General features: G+C 46.6%; 1 protein-coding gene across 1 annotated transcript in view; it reads right to left on the reverse strand.

The window, feature by feature from the left end:
• The window catches only part of TLL2 (tolloid like 2), a 1,535,386-nt gene that overhangs the window by 914,177 nt on the left and 597,114 nt on the right, over positions 1-24,095 (reverse strand). Inside the window, exon 7 of the mRNA XM_069610570.1 lies at positions 23,367-23,482. Within this exon, the coding sequence (XP_069466671.1) occupies positions 23,367-23,482 (116 nt within the window). The remainder of the gene's footprint in view (positions 1-23,366; positions 23,483-24,095) is intronic.

Here is a 24,095-nt window from a genome sequence, read left to right on the forward strand (position 1 = left end):
TCCACAACCGGAATCAATACAGACAAATCAGTACAGACCAATCGTCTTGTACCTGTGAGGAGAAACAGCGAAGATACTGTTCTAGGGTTTGATTGACTCTCTCTGTGATTCCATTGGTCTGAGGATGGTATCCAGAAGATGAGGCATGTTCTACACCTAACAGTTTAAATAAATGATCACAATTGGAACAGTACTCACGATTGTCCGGAACAGCAGATTAGTAGAAGAGGTTCCGATGCAGTGGGTTTATCCCCCAAGGTGACTGGAACGTGGAGGAAAACACAGGCAAGGCGCTGTGCAGCGAACAGAAGCGACGCATCTTACCTGACCATAGAGATGAAAGATATATAACGGTAAGATGCGGTCGCCATGTTGGAAAAAGACTAGAGCTGCATGCGGTTTGTGGAGATGACGCTGAGAAGGCGCCATCTTGAGTTCCATTGTTGGTAACGTGAATGACGCTTTCTCCACTTCCTCCAGGAATGTTGAGCTGAATTCCTGACATAAATACTTCCAGAATTTTGAGGTATATTGGCTGCCACGGTCGGATATGTTCTTGGATGGAAGTCTGTGCAATCGGAAGATTTCCGACAGGAAAATCCTTGCCATTTCAGCTGAAGATGGAAGCTTAGTCAAGGGAGTAAAATGTGCCATATGTGAGAAAAGATCAATAGTGACCATGATGGTTGTGCACCCCCTAGATGGTGGAAGATCTACTATAAAATCTGTGGCAATAATCTCCCAGGGACGAGAAGGCAGCTCCGGTTGGAGTAATAGGCCAGCGGGTTTTCTACAGTCGATCTTGTTTTGATTGCAATTAGCACATGCTTGGACATATTTTTGAACATCTGACTGCATTTTAGGCCACCAAAAGTGTCTTGAGGTTTTGAAGAGTGGCTTTCATTCCGCTGTGGCCTGAGTAGGGAGTCATGACAAAGGTACAATATCTTCTCTCTCAAGTCCTGCTTTGGGATTACCAAGGCAGAGTCTTTGAAGAAGCAACCGTCTTTGGTAGTTGGGGCCCAACAGTTGTTCTTTATGAATTCTTTCCAAAGAACCGATGTAGGAGTGTTTGATCTAACCTTATCCAGGAACACGTCTAGTTGAGCTACAATCACCTTGTCGGGGAACATCTTGGGAAACAGCAATCTCATGTTAGTTGCATAGTCCGGTCGTCTGGACAGGGCATAGGCGATGGTATTGGAGAAACCTGGTATATGAACTATATGGAACTGGAATTGAGCAAAGAAATATGCCCAGCTGGCCTGTCGGCTGTTTCAACATTGCAGGGATTGAAGTACCTGAAGGTTTCTATGGTCAGTCTGTACCTGTACAGAGTGTCTGGCACCTAATAGCAAATGACGCCATTCTTTGAAGGCCTGCCAGATGGCTAAGAGTTCTTTTTCAAGGACCGAATAATGTACTTCACTAGGGCTCAGAGTCCGGGAAAGATATGCCACGGGGTGTTCGATTCCATCATCTTGTTCTTGTTTTAGGAGTGCCCCTAAAGCATATTCGCTGGCATCCGTTTCCACCATGAATGGTTTGAAAACATCTGGTTGGGATAGGATCGGTTGCTTGGAAAACATGTCCTTCAGTTGTTGAAAGGCTGTATCTAGGTCTGGAGACCAGAGAAAGGGCGTTTCTTTTTTTCAACAAGGACACAATATGCTGGACAATCGATGAAAAGGCTGTAATGAGCTTCTTATAAAAGTTAGCCAGGCCCAGGAATGATTGAATCTGTCTAGTCGACGATGGGGTCAGCCAGGATGTAATAGCCTTTACTTTGGCTGGGTCCATAGCCATGCCTTGGGGGCTTAAAACAAAACCCAGGTACCGTACTGTGGAGACATGAAAAATTCACTTTTCTGGTTTAGCAAAGAGATGGTGATTCCTCAAGCGTTGCAAGATCCGGGAGACGTGTTCCTAGTGTAGCTCTGGATTGGTCGAGTACACTAGAATGTCATCTAGGTAAATGATTGCAAATTGGAACAGCATATCAGAAAACACTTGGTTCATGAAACACTGGAACACAGCAGGGGCATTGGAGAGACCAAACGGCATAACCAGGTATTCAAAATGACCGAAGGGAGTACGGAAGGCGGTCTTCCATTCGTCTCCTTCTGTCATGATCGACAGTGTAACGCTCACCTGACTCCCACGGAGGCGCTGGCCTGGTTCGCGCTGCTGTGACCTCTTCTAAGGTGATGCGCAGGGTTCGGAAGACGGACTGGACCGGGCCCCCAAATCTGGCTTGTCTGGCTCGCAGAAGTATCCTTCTGTAGGCGAAAATAGGGGATTAACTGTCTGCAGGGTAATGCAATCAGCCTCCCTTTTTCCCCTCTCACCCTCCTCGAAACCCTTCTGTGATTCCTCGTAGTGTCTCACCTTAGGGACTGGAAGGACGAGCTCTCCATCCTGCTTCTGATGCAGGGGCGCGTTGGTATCCAGTTACTTAACTGGATTTTCGGATTTGTGAGAACCAAACTTGCTTGGCTTCCAGGTAAGTTTTTTGATAAGAGGTTCCCCTTGTGTCCATGAATTAATGTACTAATGCTAGTGTCTTTTTCCCCATAGGGGCCGGGGTACGGAATGCCGGGGAACAGGCACCGACCCAAGATGAGAGGTGAAATCCTTGTAGAAATCAGGTAAGTCTTTAATGAGCGTTTTTGGTAATGTCTTTTCATTCGCTCATTAACGCTGATGTCTCTTTTTCCTCTTAGGGGACGGGGTCCGGAAATGCCAGGATGCGGCGCAGACCCGAAATGAAGAGGGAATGAATCAACAGGTAAGTCTAACATGGAGATTTAGCTTTCCTTATTCCCTTCTCTCTCTCACCTTTTGTTCTGGTCTTTTTCTCCCTAGGCGCTGGGGCGTGACTGCGAATCCGGATGATCGCTGCTGAACATGGAGTGGAATGCGGCGCTGCAGCGATCGACACGATGAGCTTTTAAATAAAAGTCTTCCTTTTCAGGATTGTCGGCGAGATGTCTCCGGGATGCGGATTTAGTAGGTAAGGACTTTTCCTTCTTCTGTTCTCTTCTTCTCTTCCTTTGCAGGTGATCCAGGATGCTGGCAGGCGTGGCAGAAGTCAGGATGCAGGAGCAGACACGGTGAGCATCCAGCTGCTAGATGCAGAACAACGCGAAGCACGTGTGGCTGTTCGGGTGGGGTTTAAATAGCCTTGGAAGAAGTTCCAGGTATGTATCCTTCCTCCAATCAGGTATGTATCCTTCCCCGACCACGCCCGGATGGTAAATTAGTCCCACAGGTAAAGTAGTTCCTTTCAGGCCTCAAGGAGGCTGGGATCCTGCAGCATGGTCTGCATCAGGTAAGTGCACCCAAGCACTTCCATAATGAGCCTGGTGCCTATGGCGCCAGGACTGATGTCTTTTATGAGCCTGGCGCCATAGGTGCCAGGACACTGTCCAAAGGGCCCCTATATGGGGTTGCTGGGTCCTTCCTTGGGGACTTGATGTCCGCTTTCGGGGACGCAGGGCTTGAACCGGCTCCCCGGGAGCGGGCATCATGACAGACAGAACACGCCCCTTTTGGACTTCCTGGTCCCTATCACATCGGGGCTTGCACTCCTTGGTACTCCCAACATGGCCGTCTAACATGGTACGCCTTCCACCAGCCACCACGTCGGACGTAGCGTATACTACAAATAGACCACGGCCCCGCGCGTCTCAACGCTATCGCTGGTAGTGGCTAGAAGTGTGCGCCGTAGTTCGCTGAACTATTCTCCTGTTCCTGGTTACCGGACCCTCTAAATCCCATCTCCCATCCTCCCTCTTCTCTCTACCTTGCTTCCCGGATTTCGTGTGCCGTCTTCGTGTACACCTTCCTCGTTTCCTGGACTTCCCGGAGCCTCCGAGTATCCCGGAACACTGAACGCAGGCTGGAGCCAGAAGAGGCTCGCTTGGGCAAAACCCGATCCATGCGCAAGAAGACTCCTCCCAAGAAATCCTGTAAGGATCGATCTCAGGTGAGAAAGGGGGAAATCCGTGACAGTTTGAGACGTCAAACGACCAAAGTTGAATTTAACATGGAAGTGGCCGTTCAGGATCTCATGCGTGGCATGCAAGAATTAACGACCGAGGTGCAGAATTTAAAGGCAGAAAATGCCGCATTGAAACAATTAGTTTTGTCCAGTGATTCTGCCACAAAGGAAGGTGTACTACTGGGCGGCATTGTAGACAAATACAATGGGTCTGCAAAAACCCTTCGTGGATTCCTTGATTCCTGTTTAGTCCACTTTACCTTTAAACCCTACTACTTTTCAACTCCCAGGGCTAAGGTGGGCTTTATAATCTCACACCTCTCCGGAAATGCACTAACCTGGGCTATACCTTTGGTCAATTCTGGAGATGCCCTCCTGGATAATTACGACGGATTTATACAGGCCCTTAAGACCATGTTTGACTGCCCAGAACAGGTCTATAGCACCCAGGAACGTCTGCTTGATTTTCAGCAAGGATCCCAGGAAATGCTTACGTATGTAACTCGATTCAAACAATTGGCTAAGGAAGCGGATTGGTCTTCAGAGCAAGTTTTACCCTTTTCCGAAGGGGGTTAAATGAGGAGATCAAGGACGAATTAGCCAGAGTGGCTCGCCCAAGTTCATTCCAGGCCCTTATGGATCTTGCCATGCAGATAGACTTTCGTATCCAGGAAAGGAAGGCAGAGAAGAAAAAGTCTGTGATGCCCTTTCACAAGGTGTCCTTAGAGACCTCATCGAAACCTGACCCTACTCCAGTCTCTGTCAACAATCCAGAACCCATTCAAATAGGGGCCTTCCGTGGACCCATATCCCTGCAAGAGAGGATGAGAAGGATCCATACAAGGTTATGTATGTGTTGTACCTCGGATAAACACCTAGTTAGAGAGTGCCCTCTAACCCCTCCACGGCGTTCGGGAAACACCAGCTCCCGATCCTAGATGGAGCAAGGCTTCGGGAGAGAGATGTTTGCTCCACATCTATTCCATCGTTGAACTCTCCTGTTACGCTCACCTGGTTCCACGGGGGCGCCACCCAGCAAATGGTGTCCAGGTATCCCTCCCTGCGATGCCCAGTAGTGACCAGCGGAAGAATCCTGCCAGAAATACAGGTAAACAATGTTTAGGACCGGGTAACTGGGATTAACAGCCTCCCACCACCCGGTATGTCTGCGGTCCCTTTGGGCTTCCTCTCACCTTGTTCTTGATGTTGGCGGGTTCTCCGTCCTGCTGTCTCGGCAGGGGCGCGTGGTGCTTTGCGGGCTATGGCGGTCGAGTTACTTCACTGATGCCGGCCCGACGTGAGTCTTTCAGGTAGGTCTAATTGCTATGATGTTTTGCTGTCGTAGCATGCCTTTCTGGAATTAACAATGTCTTTTTTCTCTTCCTTAGCTACGTGGAAGTCCAATTCGTGGCGAAGATTGGATTCAGGTTTCGCTGGTATGTATTAGCGATTTTGGAGCACCTAGACGCGGCGAGTTGGTGCTTAACGCAGCGCTAAGGTGCCTTGCCTTTGCTAACCTGTTATCTTTTGTCTTCACAGGTCGCGGTGCTCCGCCGGAGTGTAGAATTCCAGAGATGTTGCGGAATGAAGTGCGAGTGGGAAGGTAAACCTTTTGGCGGAGTTCGTTAATTGTGTAAAATGTCTAATGCCTTGTCTTTCCCTTTCTGCAGGTCCGTCGATCCGAAGGAGCGCTGGTTCCAGGATGCCGGTCGGAAGAGCTGAGGACCGCTAATGATGGAATTCAGATAAGCTGCAACCTTTTCTAAAGATGTCTTCTTTCTTTTTCTGCAGATGCTGTTTATCCGAGGTTCGTGGCTGAAGCTGAACGTGGTGAGCGTCACGTGGCAGAATTGCAAACTAACGCGAAGCGTGTCAGTCCAGTCGGGCGTGGTTTAAATAGCTTCAAGAAAGAAGTCCAGGTAAAAGAGTTCCGAGGTGCCACACCCAAACCATCCTTCTGCAAGCCAGGTTCCAAGAAGCCCGATTCTGTGGATGCTTACACATTGAATGACAGTAACAAAAAGTAGTTTCCAAGCACAAAACTCATTAAGTATGAGCCTGGCGCCAAAGGCGCTAGGACTGGCCCCAAGAAGGCCAAGTTGGGATTTAGTGGAGACTGGGGTGAAGGCTCCCCCTGGCCCATGGGTACACCAGGGGGTTTTCGGGGTGAGGGGTGTGACATCTCCTGGACGGAACAACCTAGTGATTCTACATGCGTTCCTCTCACCATCCAAGAATGAGACCTACCCCATTTTGGCCTTGGTGGATTGTGGGGCTATGGGGATATTCATTGATCAAGATTGGGTCTTTAGCCACCACATTGCATACGAAACACGAAGCATCATGCAACCTGTGGAGGCGATCGACAGAAGACCTCTCACTTCAGGACCTATAACCTTGCAGACCAAAGAGATCCAACCCTCGATAAACCATCACCAAGAGGTGATCAAATTTGACATCATTAAGTCGGATAATTACCCCATGGTACTGGGCATGCCCTGGTTACAGAAACACAATCCATATATCAACTGGGCAGCAAGATCCTTGTTTCTTGATTCTGAGTTTTGCATGTCTCACTGTTTACTCCTGGATTCCTCCTCGACATCTTCCTAAAACACGCCAATAGACCAGCAAGGCCCACTCATGGTTTCTAATATCATACATGTTCCTAAGGCCTATCAGGAATACGCTGATGTGTTTTCAACTGCTATAGTCCAGGCCCTACCCCCTCACAGACCTGAAGACTGCGCTATAGATACAGAACCTTCAGCAGCAATTCCTTTTGGAAGGATGTTCATTCAATCCGAACCGGAAAAAAGGGCCCTTTGAGAATACTTCGATACTAACCTTGAAAATGGCACCATAAGATCATCTAAATCCCCAGCTGGAGCTTCGTTGTTTTTTGTTCCCAAGAAAGACACTAAAGAGCTTAGACCGTGTCTTGATTATCGTGGATTAAATCAATGCACCCTCAAGGACCGCTACCCCTTGCCCTTAATCTCTGATATCCTGGAAGCAGTGAGAGGAGCTGTAATCTTCACGAAATTGGATCTCAGGGGTGCCTACCATCTGATCCGTATTAAGGAAGGAGACGAATGGAAAACAGCTTTTAGAACACCCTTTGGTCACTTTGAATACTTGGTCATGCCCTTCGGACTTGCTAATGCCCCCGCGGTCTTCCAACGTTTTATGGATAGGGTGTTTTCTGACATGCTGTTCCTCTTCGTCATCGTTTACCTGGATGATATCTTGATTTACTCCAAGGACCTTCTAAAGCATGAATAGCATGTAAAGGCAGTCTTGCAACAGCTACGTGAACACAAACTCCTAGCTAAACCCGAGAAATGCCTTTTTCATGTCACTTCTGTTCATTACCTAGGATTTGTCCTTAGTCCAGAAAGGATTGCAATGGACCATTCAAAGGTAATAAACATACTATCTTGGCCAGTTCCCATTTCCGTGAAACAGATTCAATCCTTCCTGGGGCTTGCCAATTTCTACCGGAAGTTCTTACCGTCCTTTTCTGAGATAGTTCAACCGATCATTGCTCTTTTGAAGAAAGATACTTCCTTTCTCTGGACCTCAGCTCAAGACAAGGCATTCCAACGATTAAAAACTGAGTTTACTCAAGCCCCCATCCTAGCTCAACCCGATATTAATCGACAATTCCTAGTGGAGACGGATGCCTCCAACTACCCCATAGGAGCAGTGCTAAAGCAGGAATTCGAGGACAAATTGGAGCACCCCATTCTTATCTTTCACGAACCCTAACTCCCAGCGAGACTCATTATTCAGTCTTGGAAAAGGAGCTGTTAGCCATCCGCCAAGCCTTCACAGAATGGCGACATCTACTTCTGGGAGCTAAACATCCTGTCCAGGTCCGTACGGACCATCGAAATCTCCAAGTTCTACAATCTTTGGAGTGTAGGAACAGTCGTCAAGCCCGTTGGGCCTTCTTCTTTGCCCAGTACCAGTTCCACATCCATCATGTCCCTGGATCACAGAACATAATTGCTGACGCCTTATCTCGACGTCCTGATTACGAAACTCGAACATCGGGCCTATCCAAAGATATTTCCCCACACAATCTTTGTAGCCCAAGCAGTCAGTCTCCTAGAAGATATTCAAATGCAAACCCAGTCCTCTGAGATCTGGAAAAGATTCACGGGGAAAAAAAAAAAAATCGTTGGAGTCTTGGAACTAGAGACGGGTACCTGTTCAAGCACAATGCCCTGGTCATTCCCACACAGAAGATGCAACTACGGATCATTAACCTCTGTCATGACACTCTTCACTCCGGGCACCGTGGCGTCACCAACACCCTTCCGTCTAATACAAAGACAATTTTGGTGGCCTAAGATGAAAATTGACGTTCAACAGTACATTCAAGCCTGTGCAGTCTGCAATCAAAACAAGCATGATAACAAGAAACCGGCAGGTCTCCTATTTCAACCTATGTTACCTTCTAGGCCCTGGGAATTCATCGCTACGGACATTATCATGGAATTACCACCATCTAGGGGCTATACAACTATTATGGTCGCCATTGATTTATTCACCCACATGGCCCATTTTACACCCTTATACAAGTTGCCATCTTCCTCAGAACTCGCTGGCATTTTCCTGGAACATACATTTCTCCTTCATGGACTCCCTTCCAAGATCATATCAGACAGAGGACCTCAATACGTCTCACAATTCTGGAAACATCTATGTCGCATTCTAGGAATCCAACGTGCCCTCTCATCAGGATACCACCCACAGACTAACAGAGCTACAGAACGTGTGAACCAGACCCTGGAACAATACCTTCGTTGTTTCGCCACCAAAGTACAGGACGACTGGTCGCTCCTTATACCTGTGGCTGAATTTGCCTACAATAATTCTGATCACTCGGCAGTCAAGACCAGCCCTTTTTATTGCAGCCAAGGATTCCATCCGTCAGTTCTACCTTCCAGGGCCTTCTTATGCCGTCGGTGATCAAGTCTGGCTGTCTGGCTGTCCTCGAAACTACTGCCTCGACATTTACGACCAAACAAACTGGCCCTCCAATATTATGGCCCCTTTTCCATAAAGGAAATCATAAACCCACTCTCTTTCCAGCTCAAGTTGCTAGACTCCTGGAAGAAGATTCATCCAGTTTTTCACACTTCTTTATTAAAACCTTACATCCGATCCTCCCGGAAATCCTGCAGACCCAACCCCGTGGTTGTGGACGACAAGCTGGAATATGAAGTTTCCAGAATATGCGACTCCAGGTATAAACGAGATCAACTCCAATACCTGGTCGAGTGGAAAGGATATCCTCCTAGTGAAAGAACCTGGGAACCAATTTCTAATCTGAATACCCCTCGATTGCTCAGAAGGTATCATCTCATACACCCGGGCAAACCTGGTGGAACAGGTTTTCGTAGGAGGCATGCTATCATTATCCACAGAACACGCCCCTTCTTTTGGACTTCCTGGTCCCTATCACAACAGGGCTTGCACTCCTTAGTACTCCCAACATGGCCGTCTAACGTGGTACGCCTTCCACCAGCCTCCACGTCGGATGTAGCGTATTCTACAAATAGACCACGCCCCTGCGGCCCCGCGCGTCTCAGCTGGTAGTGGCTAGACGTGTGCTCCATAGTTTGCTGAACTATTCTCCTGTTCCTGGTTCCCGGACCCTCTAAATCCCAACTCCCTTCCTCCCTCCCTCTTCTCTCTACCTTGCTTCCCGGATTTCTTGTGCCGTCTTCGTGTACACCTTCTTCGTTTCCTAGACTTCCCAGAGCCTCCGATTATCCTGAAACATTGAACGCACGCTGGAGCCAGAAGAGGCTCGCGCGGGCTTGTACAAAACCCGATCCGTGCGCAAGAAGACTCCTCCCAAGAAATCCTGCAAGGATCATTCTCAGGTGAGAAAGGGGGACATCCGTGACACCTTCTCGTATGCGAATCAGGTGATAAGTTCCCCTTAAATCCAACTTGGTTACTACCACCGCTCCTCGAAGGGCTTCCAAGATATCGGTGATAAGCGGTAAGGGGTAACAGTCTTTTATGGTACACTGATTGAGGCCTGTGTAGTCCGGACAAGGGTGGAGCTCCTTCGTGTCCTTTTAGGGAACAAAAAACAAAGAAGCCCCCACAGGAGATTTGGAGGGACGTATAGTTCGATTAGCCAAGTTTGTATCCAGGTATTCACGAAGGGTTCTCTTTTCAGGTTTGGAGAGAATGAACATGCGACCAAAGGGAATAACTGCATCGTTATGGGTTTCTATGGCGCAATCCTTGCGTCTATGTGGAGGTAATGCCGGGACTATAGCTGTAGAAAATACATCTGGAAACTGGTGGTAGATTTCTGGAACCTGGTTGATGTTTGAGACTGAGTTTATGGAAACACTGCTGTTCATCGTTGGTAGGCACGATGAGTTGTGTTTTCTGGGAGAGACAATGAGCAGTACAGTATTCAGACCCAAAGAACAGCAAGCCAGCTGCCCAGTTGATATAGGGATTGAGTTGTCGTAACCAGGGCATGCCTAAAACCACTGTGTAATGTGCCGCCTTGATGATGTCGAACTGTAATACTTCTTGGTGGTTGTTGATTTCGAGCAGAAGTTCCGTTGTTTGTTGCGTAATGGGTCCAGAGGATAAGGGGTGTCCGTCAATCCCTTCGACTGCCTGTATGACGGTCTTGGATATCCTGGGTATCTGATGTTGACAGGCCCATTCATCATCTACAAAAATACCCATGGCGCCACAATCCACCAGGGCCAAAACCGGATGTCTCTGTCCCGGGTTGAATGTCAAGGAAACCTGAATGATGACCACTGTTGCAGTGGCGATAGGACTCACAGATGCAGAAAGGGTCGAGCTTGATTCTAACTCCCGAAACCGGGCTCCATTCAGCAACGGGAGCTAGCATTTTCCGAGCGCCTTGGTGGTGCGTTGGGACAATTCTGTACCAGGTTTTTATCGGATGCACAGTACATGCATTAGCCGTTGCTTATTCTTCGCATGGGTTCGGACTCCGAATGTGATGACTCAGAAGGCTGCCTAAGGCTTGTAAATGCTGGTGGCGATTTCTGTTAGGAGTTACAGACTCTTCTTTTCTCTGCCTTCCTCTCCTGTATTAGAAAGTCGATCTGTAAGGATAGATCCAGGAGTGCCTGGAAGGAACCTGGGCGGGCTACCCTGGCCAATTCATCTTTGATCTCTGCATTCAGACACCGACGGAACAAAGTGGAACAGGCTTCTTGGGACAAATCGGTGTCTTCGGCCAGTTGTTTGAAGCGTTTGACGTAAGTCAACATATCTTGGCTTCCTTGCTGAAATTCTAATACTTTCTCCTGGGCAGAATAAACTTGTTCAGGGTGGTCAAACAGGGTTTTGAAGGCTGCGAGGAATCCATCATAATTGTCCAGTAGGGGATCTCCTGCGGAAACCAAGGGAGAAGCCCATGTTAAGGTGTTGCCCGCAAGATGAGCAATCACAAAGCCTACTTTGGCTCTGTGGGTGGAAAAGTGATAGGGCCCGAAGGTGAAGTGCACCATACAAAAGTCAAGGAATGAGCGCAGGGTCTTTGGTGAACCGTCGTACTTCTCTACTATGCCTCCCATGGCTGAAGATTCCTGAAATGCAGAGTCCATGGACAAAACACGCTGTCTTAGGGCCGTGTTTTCAGCTTTGAGATTCTGTACTTCAGTGGACAATTCTTGCATGCCTCGCAAGAGGTCCTGTAGTGTGGGTTCCATCTTGGAAGCTTCAATAGTACTATGGCGTCTCAAACTGTCACAATTATGGGTTTCCAAGTCACTTGCACAATCAGGGTTTTTATCTCTATGGCTCTGCTGTTTGGCCTTGGACACTTTCTTATTGGCGCAGATGTGTTATTCCTTCTTCTTTGTAGTGCGGGTATCGAAGAGGAATGGGCGAGCTTCCCCTGACGCCAGACTGCACTCTTGTAGGAGACAGGTAAGCACCAGAGGCACTGCCGGAGCGGATCTCAGCACGGATACTTTCAAGTACGGCGGTTGAATTCCAGGGTAGATTCCAGGATGGAGACCAGAAAGGGTACAGGACGGCTGTCCGGCGTCCGAAGGAAATGGAAGAATATACCAGGAAAGGCATTGGAATCGCAGCCGCTTAAGTTGGTAGTGGGACGGGCGTCTTATGAAATGAAGGGAGGAAGCGCGAGGGGCGGCACACCAGGACCAGGAAGGAAAAAAAAAAGAGGAATGAAAAAGCACAAGGCTAGCTCGGAAGGAACTTTCAAATAAACGAACAAGTTGCGCTGAGCAACTGTACACGGAGCGTTGAGACGCGCCATCTAAAGCAGGGGCGGGAATTTTCAAAGCACGCCATGTACGGATCCAGGAGGGTGGACTGCAGAGTTCAGATCACTACTAATGGCGGCCATGTTGGAGGGAATAATGGATGCCGCAATGCGCTGGCGTAGCGACCAGGACGTCCGGAAGGGGCGGACCTGACGGTTCATGACACCCCTATGCATACCAGATGCAAAAGAAATATTACACCCGACAAACTACTGTCACTCCTTATACTATCGCTTAATTCGCTATCTAGTAGCTCCAACCCAGTTTTAGTTGAGGTCTTTAACAAAACCACGACGAATGCCCCAGAGGACAATAAAACTCAACTAACCCAACTAGCTAATAAATACAAGAAAGAATTTGCACAAAAAAAGACATTCAACGAAAAGAATATCAAAAGCTAGCTCCAACAATAAGGAGCTCTTCTTGATCCTATGGGAACTAGAGTCTCCCATACCCCCTCCAGATAACGATCCCAAGGACAAACAATGGTGCACCAGCATCCAGAATGCCCGATCAAGCAAAATAACAACCCTTCAATAAGAAATTGCCAGTAAAAAAGCCTAACTGCCTCCTACGGAACCAAAACCGCACACTACTGAAGGTCTTAACTCTCCAGCACCATTCAGATTCGCCAAAGTCTCCATAATGGAAACGGAGAAAGTCATCCTTTCCTTAAAACCATCGAATTGCCATTGCAACAACTGCCCTGCCCAAATAGTTAAAGATGCGGCTAGAGTCTTAACGCCATTTATTTCAAAACATATTAATGCCTCATTCAAAACTAACACCATATCTAAAAGAGTTGTGGGTTCTACCACTCCTCGAAAAACAGACTCTTGACCCATCTATCCCGACTAATTACAGACCCATTAGCATGGTCCCTTTCTTCTTAAAATTATCGACAGAGTAGCTTACCTACAAATCCAGGACTACCTCGAAACAAACCACCTATTAGGGTCGCGCCAATCCTGTTTCAGGCAACAACATGTCACTGAAACAGCGTTAATTGGCCTAAAGACCCAAATAGATGAAATCAATGACAATGGCAAAACAGCCATACTACTCCACCTTGACCTGTTGGCAGCCTTTGACCTGGTGGACTACGCAGTTTTGTGCAAACACCTGGCGCAATAGCTTGGGTCCAGTCCTTCTTAGCAAATAGAACTATTACAGTTTTCTCCCTATCTGCATCTGCCAATCCGATTCAAATTTCCTGCGGCGTCCCACAGGGGTTGTGTGTCTTGCCCACTATGTAGAATATATTCACCAACCCCCTATATGATACATTGGACAGACTGGGTATCACCTACACTAATTATGCAGATGATACCCAGATTCTCATTCCCCTTTCGGGAAATTTTGATAAAGACACAGCCTTGGTGAATGAAATATACATCCTCATTCAGGCATGGATGGCAACCCATGGCCTCTGCCTGAATGACGACAAAACAGAAATCCTGATCCTTGGCTCCGCAGCCAACCTAAAAAAACATAGTCCTAACTATGCCTCTTTTAGTATAGATGGCAACACCATAAAAACAGTAAATGAAGTAAAAACCAAAGGTTTTTACCTTGACTCAACTCTATCACTAAGAAAACAGGTCAACTCCCTAGCTTCCTCGACAGCCTACACAAGCAAACGTATTAGGCCTGCAAACCATACCTATCTGAATCTAGCTGCATTACTCTAGCTAATGCCTTAATCTTATCAAAGTTAGACTACTGTAATGCGTTGTACCTGGGAGCCAATAAATATATCACTAACAAATTACAAATACTGCAAAATAACGCCCTGAGAACTGCCCTTACCCTAACCAACAGAGAGCATATTTCCAACCTCAGAAGAGACCTCCATTGGCTAAAAATAACTGACAGGATCCGACTCAAAACCATTTCCCTTACCTCCAAATGTCTAAACAACTTCGCTCCCCCCTATCTCTCAGAAAGAATAATCAGAAAAACCTTGACCCGTCCACTTAGATAAGCTGCCTCTAATTGCCTTGAGATACCTAGATTTAAGTTAACCAAGGCAGGAGGGGGAAGCTTTCACATGAAAGCGGCACCACAGTGGAATGCCCTACCACTAAACCTCAGGACTGATCAACACTATCTTAGTTTCAGACATAACGCCATAAATTGGTTACGATCAAAGAATATTTTATTAAATGTAAGACGTCCACCGGCCTGCTATTAAATATGCCCTTTTTTGTACCTTATTACCATCATTGTTCTACATGCATTCATGTACCTGACCGTACACCCTGTGTAAGCTTTTTTCATGTGTATGTCCCTGCCTGCATTATTCTGACTTTATGTATGTTGCAACCAAGCTTTCAGTATTCCTATCTGCGGCACCCAGTTACCTACAGGTTCGGTGCGCTTTACCAAATAAACAAACATAAACAAGGGCTGGGTGTCATGGTCATGAAGACAGGGGCACAGGCATGCAGGGGTCGCATGCACAGGAGACCTGGTTGCACACTGTCCTGGTGCCTTTGGCAACAGGCTCATGAACAAAAGTAAACAAGAACATCCATTTAACACCAAAAAGCTTTTATTATAGACATAGCACTTCAGATGCATTTACCTTGAACATTCCATCCATTAAGCAGCCCCAAGTGTATTCTTGGGTGTGGCTGCTAATGGATTGCCTTTGCACATGCTCATTCTCTAGGAGTGGCAGGGTGTGGCTGGTAAGCTAGCCCTAATGGGCGTGTCCACGATCTCAGCTATACAAGATGCCCTGATCCTCAAGACAGACACTTCTCGTTATTCTGCACTTGCAAGCACCGCAACGCTCACCGTCGCCTGAGGTCAGACTTACCTTTGAAGATCCTGCTTCCTGGACATCCTGCTTCCTGCAAGCTACTTACCAACTGGGGGGAAGCTGTTCTTACCTGTACATCTCTTTGGCGAACTACGTATTCATCTTTACACTTTCCGGAATGCTGAAATCTTCATCTTGGCACCGCAGCACGACACGCTCCATCGTTGACAGCAGCGCCTGCGAGGAAAAACAGAAGACAAGGTTAGACATCGAAAAAACAAACAGTCAGTTTAAGTTTGCCCTTCGCCATACTTCGCGCTTTCCTTAAACCATCAATTACCTGCTGTCGAACACTGCGGCAGCATCCATCTTCCAACCGGCCGAGTCTCACATCTCATAGCTGCATTCAGGCCGCATTTCCATCTAAGGGAACAAAACAGAAGAGAGACATTATTGCAGGCATACAAAGGAGCAACATATAAAGACATTCAACAGAACGAACAGCATCACAAGAGCTCAAGAAAGACTTACCAATCATAAGGAGAAGCATGGTTGCAGCTGGACTGGACTAATCCTTACCAGGGATCAGTGAAGGAACTAGATCCCATTTGACGTGTCCCTGCCAGAAGTAGCAGGACGGAGAGCTTATCTTCCATAATTCACAGGTGAGCTTTATGGGCCGGCGTATGCTCACAGAAACCGTACTTTGGGGTGAAGGGTTCGAGAGGTACAAAAATCACAGATTGGCGCACTCACACACTCTTATCTCCACGCAAGAGCAGTATCACCACATACCACCGCTCACAGCTTTTCTACTGAGGGAGAGGCCTGATGGGGGGGGGGGATTCAAGTTCAGGGAGGGCTGCAACCGCAGAGACCAGGTGAGCTTAACAGTGGGACTTGCAAGCCCTTTTGAAGCCTCAAGCCCTTGCCACAACACACTCCCGTAAGGAAAGTAAGTCGCTGGAAAGGTACGTTGGCCAAACCTGGGTGGGGTATTTAAGTAAGTATGTGTGAGTGGCTTAGTGTGGGTTAGTTGGGTGAGGGCAGAAGGCGGTCGAGGATGTCCGAGGGACCAGAGGAGGCGAGAGAGACAGGAGTGCAGAGGCATTTGGAGATATGGGTCTGTGGAGTGTTGTGGGTGTGAGAGTAGAGTGTTTGAGAAGTAGAGGTAGAGTAGTAATGGTGGAGTTGGAGTGGTAGTAGGAGTGGCAGAAATGGAAGTAGCTGAAAGTAGAGATTGTAGGTTGAGGGCGTAGCGAGTGGGAGTAAAAGGTATTAAAGTGGTAAATTGGTAGAGGTGGGTGGTATTGAGTTAAAGGAAGAGTAGAGGGGCGACGGTAGTTGTGGAAGGAAGGAATAGCAGAGTAGGGTCAGCAATGGACAGAGAGTAGGCAGAGTGACAGGGAGTGGGAGAATAGGAGTAGTGGTAGTAACAAAGAGGGATTATCACAGTAGAATTGCAAGAGGCAAGGAAGCAGACTGGGAGAAAATTAGATCAATGGATGTAACAGGAGGAACCAACAGTAATAAGTAAAGGAGTTGAGGAGTAAGAGAAGAAGTCTGATCAAAGGGTGGAGGTGGAAAGGCAGAGTGAGAGGTCAGAGGGACAGTAGTAGGGCGGGAGGAGACTATCATAAAAACAGTCTAGTGAACAAGCACATAATCATTTGTGTAAGAGACCATAGAGTGATATTGGGTGAAAGAAGACACCATCCCCAACTCCCCAGAGTACTAAGCTTGCTACTTCAGGAAACGACTGGAAGGGCCCCTAAGAAGTCAGTCAGTCAGCGCTTTAGGGAAACCACTAATCGAATATCAAGCAGATAGGTTTCACCGCTGGAGAGACACTAACATCTTGTTAAGGACACATGGGCTAGGGAGGGGGTAAACCGGCAGGAATCAGATAGAGAGGGACAGTCTTAGCACCGACTTCCCTTAATACCCTAGTAGTTTGTAATGTTTTCCCAGAGCACCTCTGGCCCAAACTATCTGTAAAGTCCCAATAATACCCTTAGAACTACTTTGGGAGTCAACGTGGTTCTTGGTGGAGAGCCACCACGGCACACCTGCCTTCTCCAAAGTCGCTCCTTAGTCTCCTGCCATCCACAAATGAACTCCTGGTTCTCAGAACAGCAGCTTCACTCTCAAAATCTCTGCCTCTTTTATAGTGACCCGATTCCTCCACTTGGACCTACACCTTTTTCTGTTTGTGGATGGAGGTGTATGGCTATTGGGGCTTGGCAGATAGGGGAGGAATTGGGCCAGCGAAGATGGAGCTTGCTATGTGAAAGTTCAGCGGGCCAGAGTACTGTTGCATGACTGCTTGAGGCCCAAACCCTCAGGCTAGCAAGCCGTCTCCAAGATCTGTTTCTAAGTTGATCTTGTGCGCTCTGCTAAACAGAAGCAATGCTTCAGGAAACTTGCCATAATTGAACAGGGACGGATTCATTTACAAGCTCATAATGATGCACTGTCTAATTGGTACATGTGTACAGTGGTTTACAGACATGTTTCTCTTGGGTTGAGTATTTTGACATATGAAATGAGCAAACAGCCCAGTGTTCATTACTTGCTGGGGAGGGTTTACATCTTGAATCACAAGTTCCGTGATATTTGAAATTTAAAACTATGTGGTAATTCTTATGTTACCAAAATGCTCTTTTTAAGCAACTCACCAGGACTCAGTCCCTCCTTCAGGTGTCCCCAAGATGCAGTTGATTAGTTCTTTGAGATCAGTTTGATGTGGGTTGGGGCTCGGTCCCTTAGCCTTCCCAATATAACGTGTATTTGCACCACCAGAGGGACATCTTGGTGCTATTGACAGATAACCGATGTTCATTGTTACCCAACTTAGTAGTAGCCATTTTATTGACCTTGGAAGAATGAAAGGCTGAGTGGACCTGCTGGAACCGAACCTGTGACCCTGAGGGCAAACCCAGGCCCCTGTAGTGGATGCATTAGTCCACTAGGCCACAGACCCACCCATATCATTGACCCCTTCGCCACCTGCATAAAGAGGGGGTCTCCCAGAGTAAATGTTGTCAGTTTCCAACACTGTTGTAGGGGTTAGTTAATTCTTCCTAAATCCTGGTGTACTCTTTAGTTCCAACCCTAGGGCAGGTCCTCTGCCTACTAGTTTCAGATGCATATGTTCAACATGAACATAACACAGTTTTGTTTTCCTGCGTTTTATAGGCCTTCCACTTCCCTTAGACCAAGCCTTCACAAGGCAGTTTCCTTCCATGTTGGATTCAGATTCTTCCCCAACCATGCGTGCACACAAACCGACTGGGACGCTGTGTAGAGGTTGTGTTACTATCGAGTCCTCGGTGACAACTCCTCCAAGAAGGGTTCTCACAGGACAAAGATCGGACAGATGTTCCACCACCATATTATTGGTGTTTAACATAGAAGAAATCTCTTTGTCTCAGGTCCAGGTTCACAGGACCCATTCTTAAAGGGCCCGTTTATTTTTATATGTTCCATGTGATTGACGTGGGGAGTGGACGTCTGAGGTCTTAACGTCTGTGCGGGGTTTCCCACCATCAGTGGGTTTATATAACCTGGAGATGTGCTGGATTAGGACCCAAAATTATATTGCCCATTTTCTACAGCAGGCTACTTTCATGTCAGGAATTCTACATGATGCCACACCCATGCTCAGTGCTCATAATAGAGAGATTCATTGCACAGTGCAGGTGATGTAAGAAAGACATGGCATCAAAGTAAGACAGACAAGTGATCACAGTTCAAGGGTGTTTATTAAACTGTAAAATGGGTGAGATAAATGCCTAATCTAAACCTAAATCTAAGATGGGAACAAGCTACGACCATCAAATAATAATAATACTGTCCAAATGGAGTCTAGTTAGATAAAAGGGCCTATACTAAGAAACCTATTGCCAATCCTTACTGCTATGTTATAAAACATAGTGTGGGGATAATGTTCTTAAGAAAAGAAAAGTGTTCAATAAATGAAAAGTCAGGATGTTATGGCCGGGGTCTCCCTTCCCCATGTTTTTAGCACGGGGCAAGGTGGGACTCTCTAGCACAGCACACTCCTGGGCTTCTCCGACACAAGCTTACAGTTCCTTTTCTCAATATCAGGGCCTTCTGTGCCCAAGTCTCTTGCTTCAGAGAGCCTGATAAAACAAAAGTTCCTCATGGTAACCTTCACGTAGGGTGGTTACTCTTCACCCTTGGATCCCCCTCAGCCAGGCTCCGATCCTCCTCTCATTGGTTAGCCTCCCCCAATTGGGCTCAGAACAACCATTCACTGCAGACATCCCTCAGTCGGGTTCATTCTTGTCATCACAATGTTGTTGACTTAGCCTCCACACACTTTTCTCTTGACGTCACTCCGTCGGGTTCACCATCACCTTCCTATCAAGTTCCTTATTTGTAATTTTCAAAAGTCTTAACGTCTTTGTAAACAACCCCCTTGGTTTAGTGAGGTCCCGCCTCATCCGGGCTCAGACGTTCCAAAGCACTTGCCAATCATAAACAGAGTCTTCTGAATGGGCTATCTCGTCTCGCTGGGTTACTCTGTTAGGCTACGGCAAGTGCAGGGTTTTCAATATTCCAGTTCGCACAGCGTTCCCCTTAGCCGGGCTCAAACGCCTATTTCACAATGTCAAACTTCTGCAATGTGTCAAGGACTTTCGATTGTACAAGGGATTTGGCTTAACCCTTGTATGACCACCTTAACACCTTATACCGGCCTTCCTTATGGCCTCCTGCTACTTTTAGTTTCTTTACTCACAATGTTCAATAGTCTCTTTGTTCAGGAGTGGGTTAACAGTCCAAGACCTTCGAAAGAGCGCCCACGAAGTGCCGGATCACTCTATCTCTGGTACTCAGTTTATTTACAAAAGACCTCTTATCTAATCATCTTCTTAATGTTGCCACTGCAACCTTGAGCCTAACAGTCTGGTTGACCATCAGGTTCTTCCGACTCACCGGCTGTGCTGAACTCGTTGGCGGTTTCTTTGCTGCTGGAGCAAGGGCAGTACCACAATGGCAACCACGTCTCCCCGCCCTTGCTATCAGTGTGGGAGGGTTCCATGTACCTCTGTCATCCGTCACACCATTTGCCAGCTGTGATTCCCGGTCTAATGTTTCTTTCATCTGCAGCTTTGTGGGTCTGGCTTGAAAAGGGTAGGGGTCTCACCGCCTTTCTCCTCTGTTTGAACTGTCGTTCTGGAATGGTTGCTTCCTCGTGCGTTCAGCCTTGCTCGGAGTGTGCTCTTGTGCTCTGCCTTTTATCCCAATGGGGTAGGGCAAGGGAAGTCATGTGTGTGTAGTTGTCGGCAATTGCCTGACTCTACCTGACCCTTGTATAGGGACATGTCAGGTAAACGCCTCGGGTATTAGCTCGTTGTCATTCATGCTGTGAGAAAGTGTTTGTGTTGGAAAAGGTGGTTGGGGATAGAGTTTTTAAGTATCCTACTGGGCAGGATGGGTAAAAGGTGTCACAAGGAAGGGGATACCATGTCTCAACCTTCGGTGTCCCACTTCAACTCCCCGAGGACCCTCATCCAGATGATCCTCCCACACTGGTCCACCCCCAGGAACTGTATCCAATAGCGATGGCTGTGTCCTGGACTAGTAAGTGAAACACCTTCAGGTTTCTCAGGTGAAGCAGCAGCTTTTTTCTGGGTTTTTTTTTGGGTACGGTGGCATTATGCCACAGCACTCTGGCACCAAGACTTACTTCAGATTCTTTGACGGTACTCCGGTACTTTGTTTTGTTGATGGCGCCCCACTGCCCAGACTCCCCAATTGCACCCAGCGCCATGATTTCTTGAGTACTTACTCAAGGGTCCTTGCAGCCAGAGCCCACAGCGCACCAAACACAGTGCTTCAGAGAAAGTTCTTGGTATCTACATATAATGTCCTGGGCATCCTAGTCGAGACTTTTAGGGACGGAGCCAAGTACTAGTCCAATTATATTATGTACTGGGTCACATGATTGACTCTTGACTTTTAATTGGGTTGATCTGGTCGTCATGCTAGACTGGTTGACTGGTAAAAGGCGGTGTACCTGGCAGCCTGATAATCCAGGTTATGATGAGGGGAATGAGGTAAAGTTAAATCAGGAGTTCATTGGGGCAGGCAGAGGGAGTGGCCAACTGTCCTCTTATTTTTAATATGGTTCTTTCTCCTAGTGTTTTCAGTACCCACTGCACATTAAATAGAGGCCTTTGACATTACTACTTCGCTTGTATGCAAAAAAAAAATTTGGAAAAGATTTTCTATTCCATTCTTACATGTTCCAGTATTTACATGTACTGTTTCCATTTATGTTGCTCTTGAAGAAGAAGGCAGTAGCTGACTATCAAATGTATCTTGACAAAGGGTGAGATCAGCATCAAGTATGATGTCTACATTTTTGAATGATGGTCAGGTGCCAAAATGACAAGGGGAGAGGTACAAGTCATCCCTAACATACTACAGATCATTAGGATCAGCCAGCTACAGATCGGATATTGGTTACCTATAGATTGAAGGGCCTGGGAAAGTAGTGCCCATCAAGGTGGGTTGGTGCCTTCTTGTCACGATTGCTGGTGTGTCTGAAATGATAACCCACACAGACCTTCCTCTAAATCGAAAGGCTGAGTAATAAGGAAGACTACGGAATGGAAGGAAAGGTAAAGATGAAACAGGTTTCCCGGCCTAAAAGATAGAAAAACAGTCATGCTACTATGTGGGTGGTAATGGGATGAGAGAATCAACGATGCAAGACTATCACCAATAACTAAAGGACAGTCTTGAAACTAATTGGAGGACTGGTCAGGGTGGTCATGAGGAAGCTGCAAGTCCAGGTTGAACGTTCTAGCAGCACAAGAGGCAAGGCCACACTTGATGATACCAGAACGTAAGGAAACCCAAGACTGATGGTAAATGGACATAATAGAGTATCCACATCCAATGGCACAAGTATGGACTACCAATGTCCACACCCAACAGCATGAGGATGCAATAGCAAAGTCCACACCAATGGCACAAGGATGCTGAGCAGAAAAGGACACAGGGGGAAACCCAGAGGAGACCCGGGCCACCAGGGACTATTCGTATGCCGAGGTGGGTCCACAGAAGGTAAACTACAGTTTCCGGACAGACAGGGTAAATAAAGACGGCGATGCAAAAATAAAGGCGTAAGCACAAAAATAGCCTCAAGTGGTGGCAGGAGAAGACAAATGGTAATGAGCACAGAGGGAACAAAGCAACCTCAACCAATACAGAATCCAGAAGCAGGTGACATATGAGGCTAGGGTCAATAACCGTGAACACAAAGAACAGTACCAACTGATATCTAAAGAAATGTGCAGGAACATGACTGAAATTAAGGAGCAAAAGATCAGCCAATATGGAGATCCAATGGAGCCAAAAAGCACTCTCATTGGAGTGCGAGTACAGCGACAAACTCTGACTCTTGAGTAATGAAGCTCCACATTCTCGAGAGAATTTGTTATTCATTCACTTTGGACATGGGCTGGGAAAGACACATGCATGCACAGCTGCATTGCGGAATTCTGGTGCTTGTAGTCCAGATCAAAGCAACAGTATTGCAATGACGTACATGCAGGGCGGTATATAGGTTCCATGGTAAATACCAGTCTCACACTTAATACAGTGTGGTGCCCTGTCCATGGATGACTTGCAAGAAATAGGTCAGCTAGGTGGTCCCATGCCATGACACTTGTTTGAATTATTTGTGGATACAATATTTGGTCAATTGTATAAGAGAAAATTATAATACTGCAATGTGACACGTTTTTAAAATGACAAATTACAGTAGAAGTTTAACTAGCACAGATTTAAAACCAGTGGTGCCGGATAATCAATATATGCGGTATAACCAAATGCTGGTTATCCAGGTGGTACAGAGATGGAAAACAAAGCAAAAAGGCTGGACAACAACGATTTCTGCTCTGTTTACTGGAACTTTGCTATTCAAATCCCTAGTTATATGGTTTCGAAACATTACTATGCAGCATTGTGTTAGACAGAATGATAGTAATTTACTGGAACATCACATTGCCTGTAACAGGGATTCAAGTTTACAGTTGGCAAACAACAAAGATGCTACTGTAGTTGGAACACAATATGAATAGAATTATTTTCCAAAAGGCATTGAATCAATTTGTAAAAAAGCTGTGATTTAGTAAACCTGACATTTTATGAAAATAACCTTTAAAAGTAAACATCATGAAACAATCAATCCCACAACATAAACATGAGCAAAGTGTTTACTGTCATGATAAGCCCCTACCTTCTCCCCTGGAGTGACAGACACTCTCCAAACACAATGTGAATAGGAGGGGTAGCCGTTCGGGAAACCGGGAGCTGACAAATTTCCTGTGGTGTCCTGTAAGGTCTCTCCACATGCTATTAATACATAGGAAAAAATGAGGTTAACGCAGTGACAACAGTAACATGATTTCACCAGCGCATTTCAAAATGCTACACCACTGCAACAGATATTTTTGATCTAATAAATTAAAAACAAAACCAAACATTATGGATGATCAAGCACTGCATAAATAAGAAAATAATGTTATTTTGTGTCATAGGTGGCATCAGTAACACCACCCCAAAAGCTGTTCCAGGGTTTTTAGTAATTTTCTTGAAAGGGGTGTAAAGAACTCATGGTGGCAACAGTAAAGACAGACACAAGTGATCATAGTTCAAGGGTGTTTATTAAACTGTTATTGCAGGGTGGAAAAACGCCCAAACTAAACCTAAATATAAGATGGGAGCAAGTGTAGACCTGTAAATGAAAATAAGGCAGTCCTTGTGGCATCGTGTCAAAATAAAGGGCCTATACTAAGAAAAACATAGTGCCAATTCATTACGCTACATACAAAAGCGTGTGGGATATGATATGATATGATAGTTTATTTGTATCGCGCTCATACACAAGTGTTTCAGAGCGCGACAAGGTCAAGGGAGGGGGACAGGGGAAGAACAAACAGCCATCTTACCATACCCAGTAACATTG

The sequence above is a fragment of the Ambystoma mexicanum genome, chromosome 8 (genome assembly GCF_040938575.1).
Source record: "Ambystoma mexicanum isolate Mex_15411 chromosome 8, UKY_AmexF1_1, whole genome shotgun sequence".
NCBI lineage: Eukaryota > Metazoa > Chordata > Amphibia > Caudata > Ambystomatidae > Ambystoma > Ambystoma mexicanum.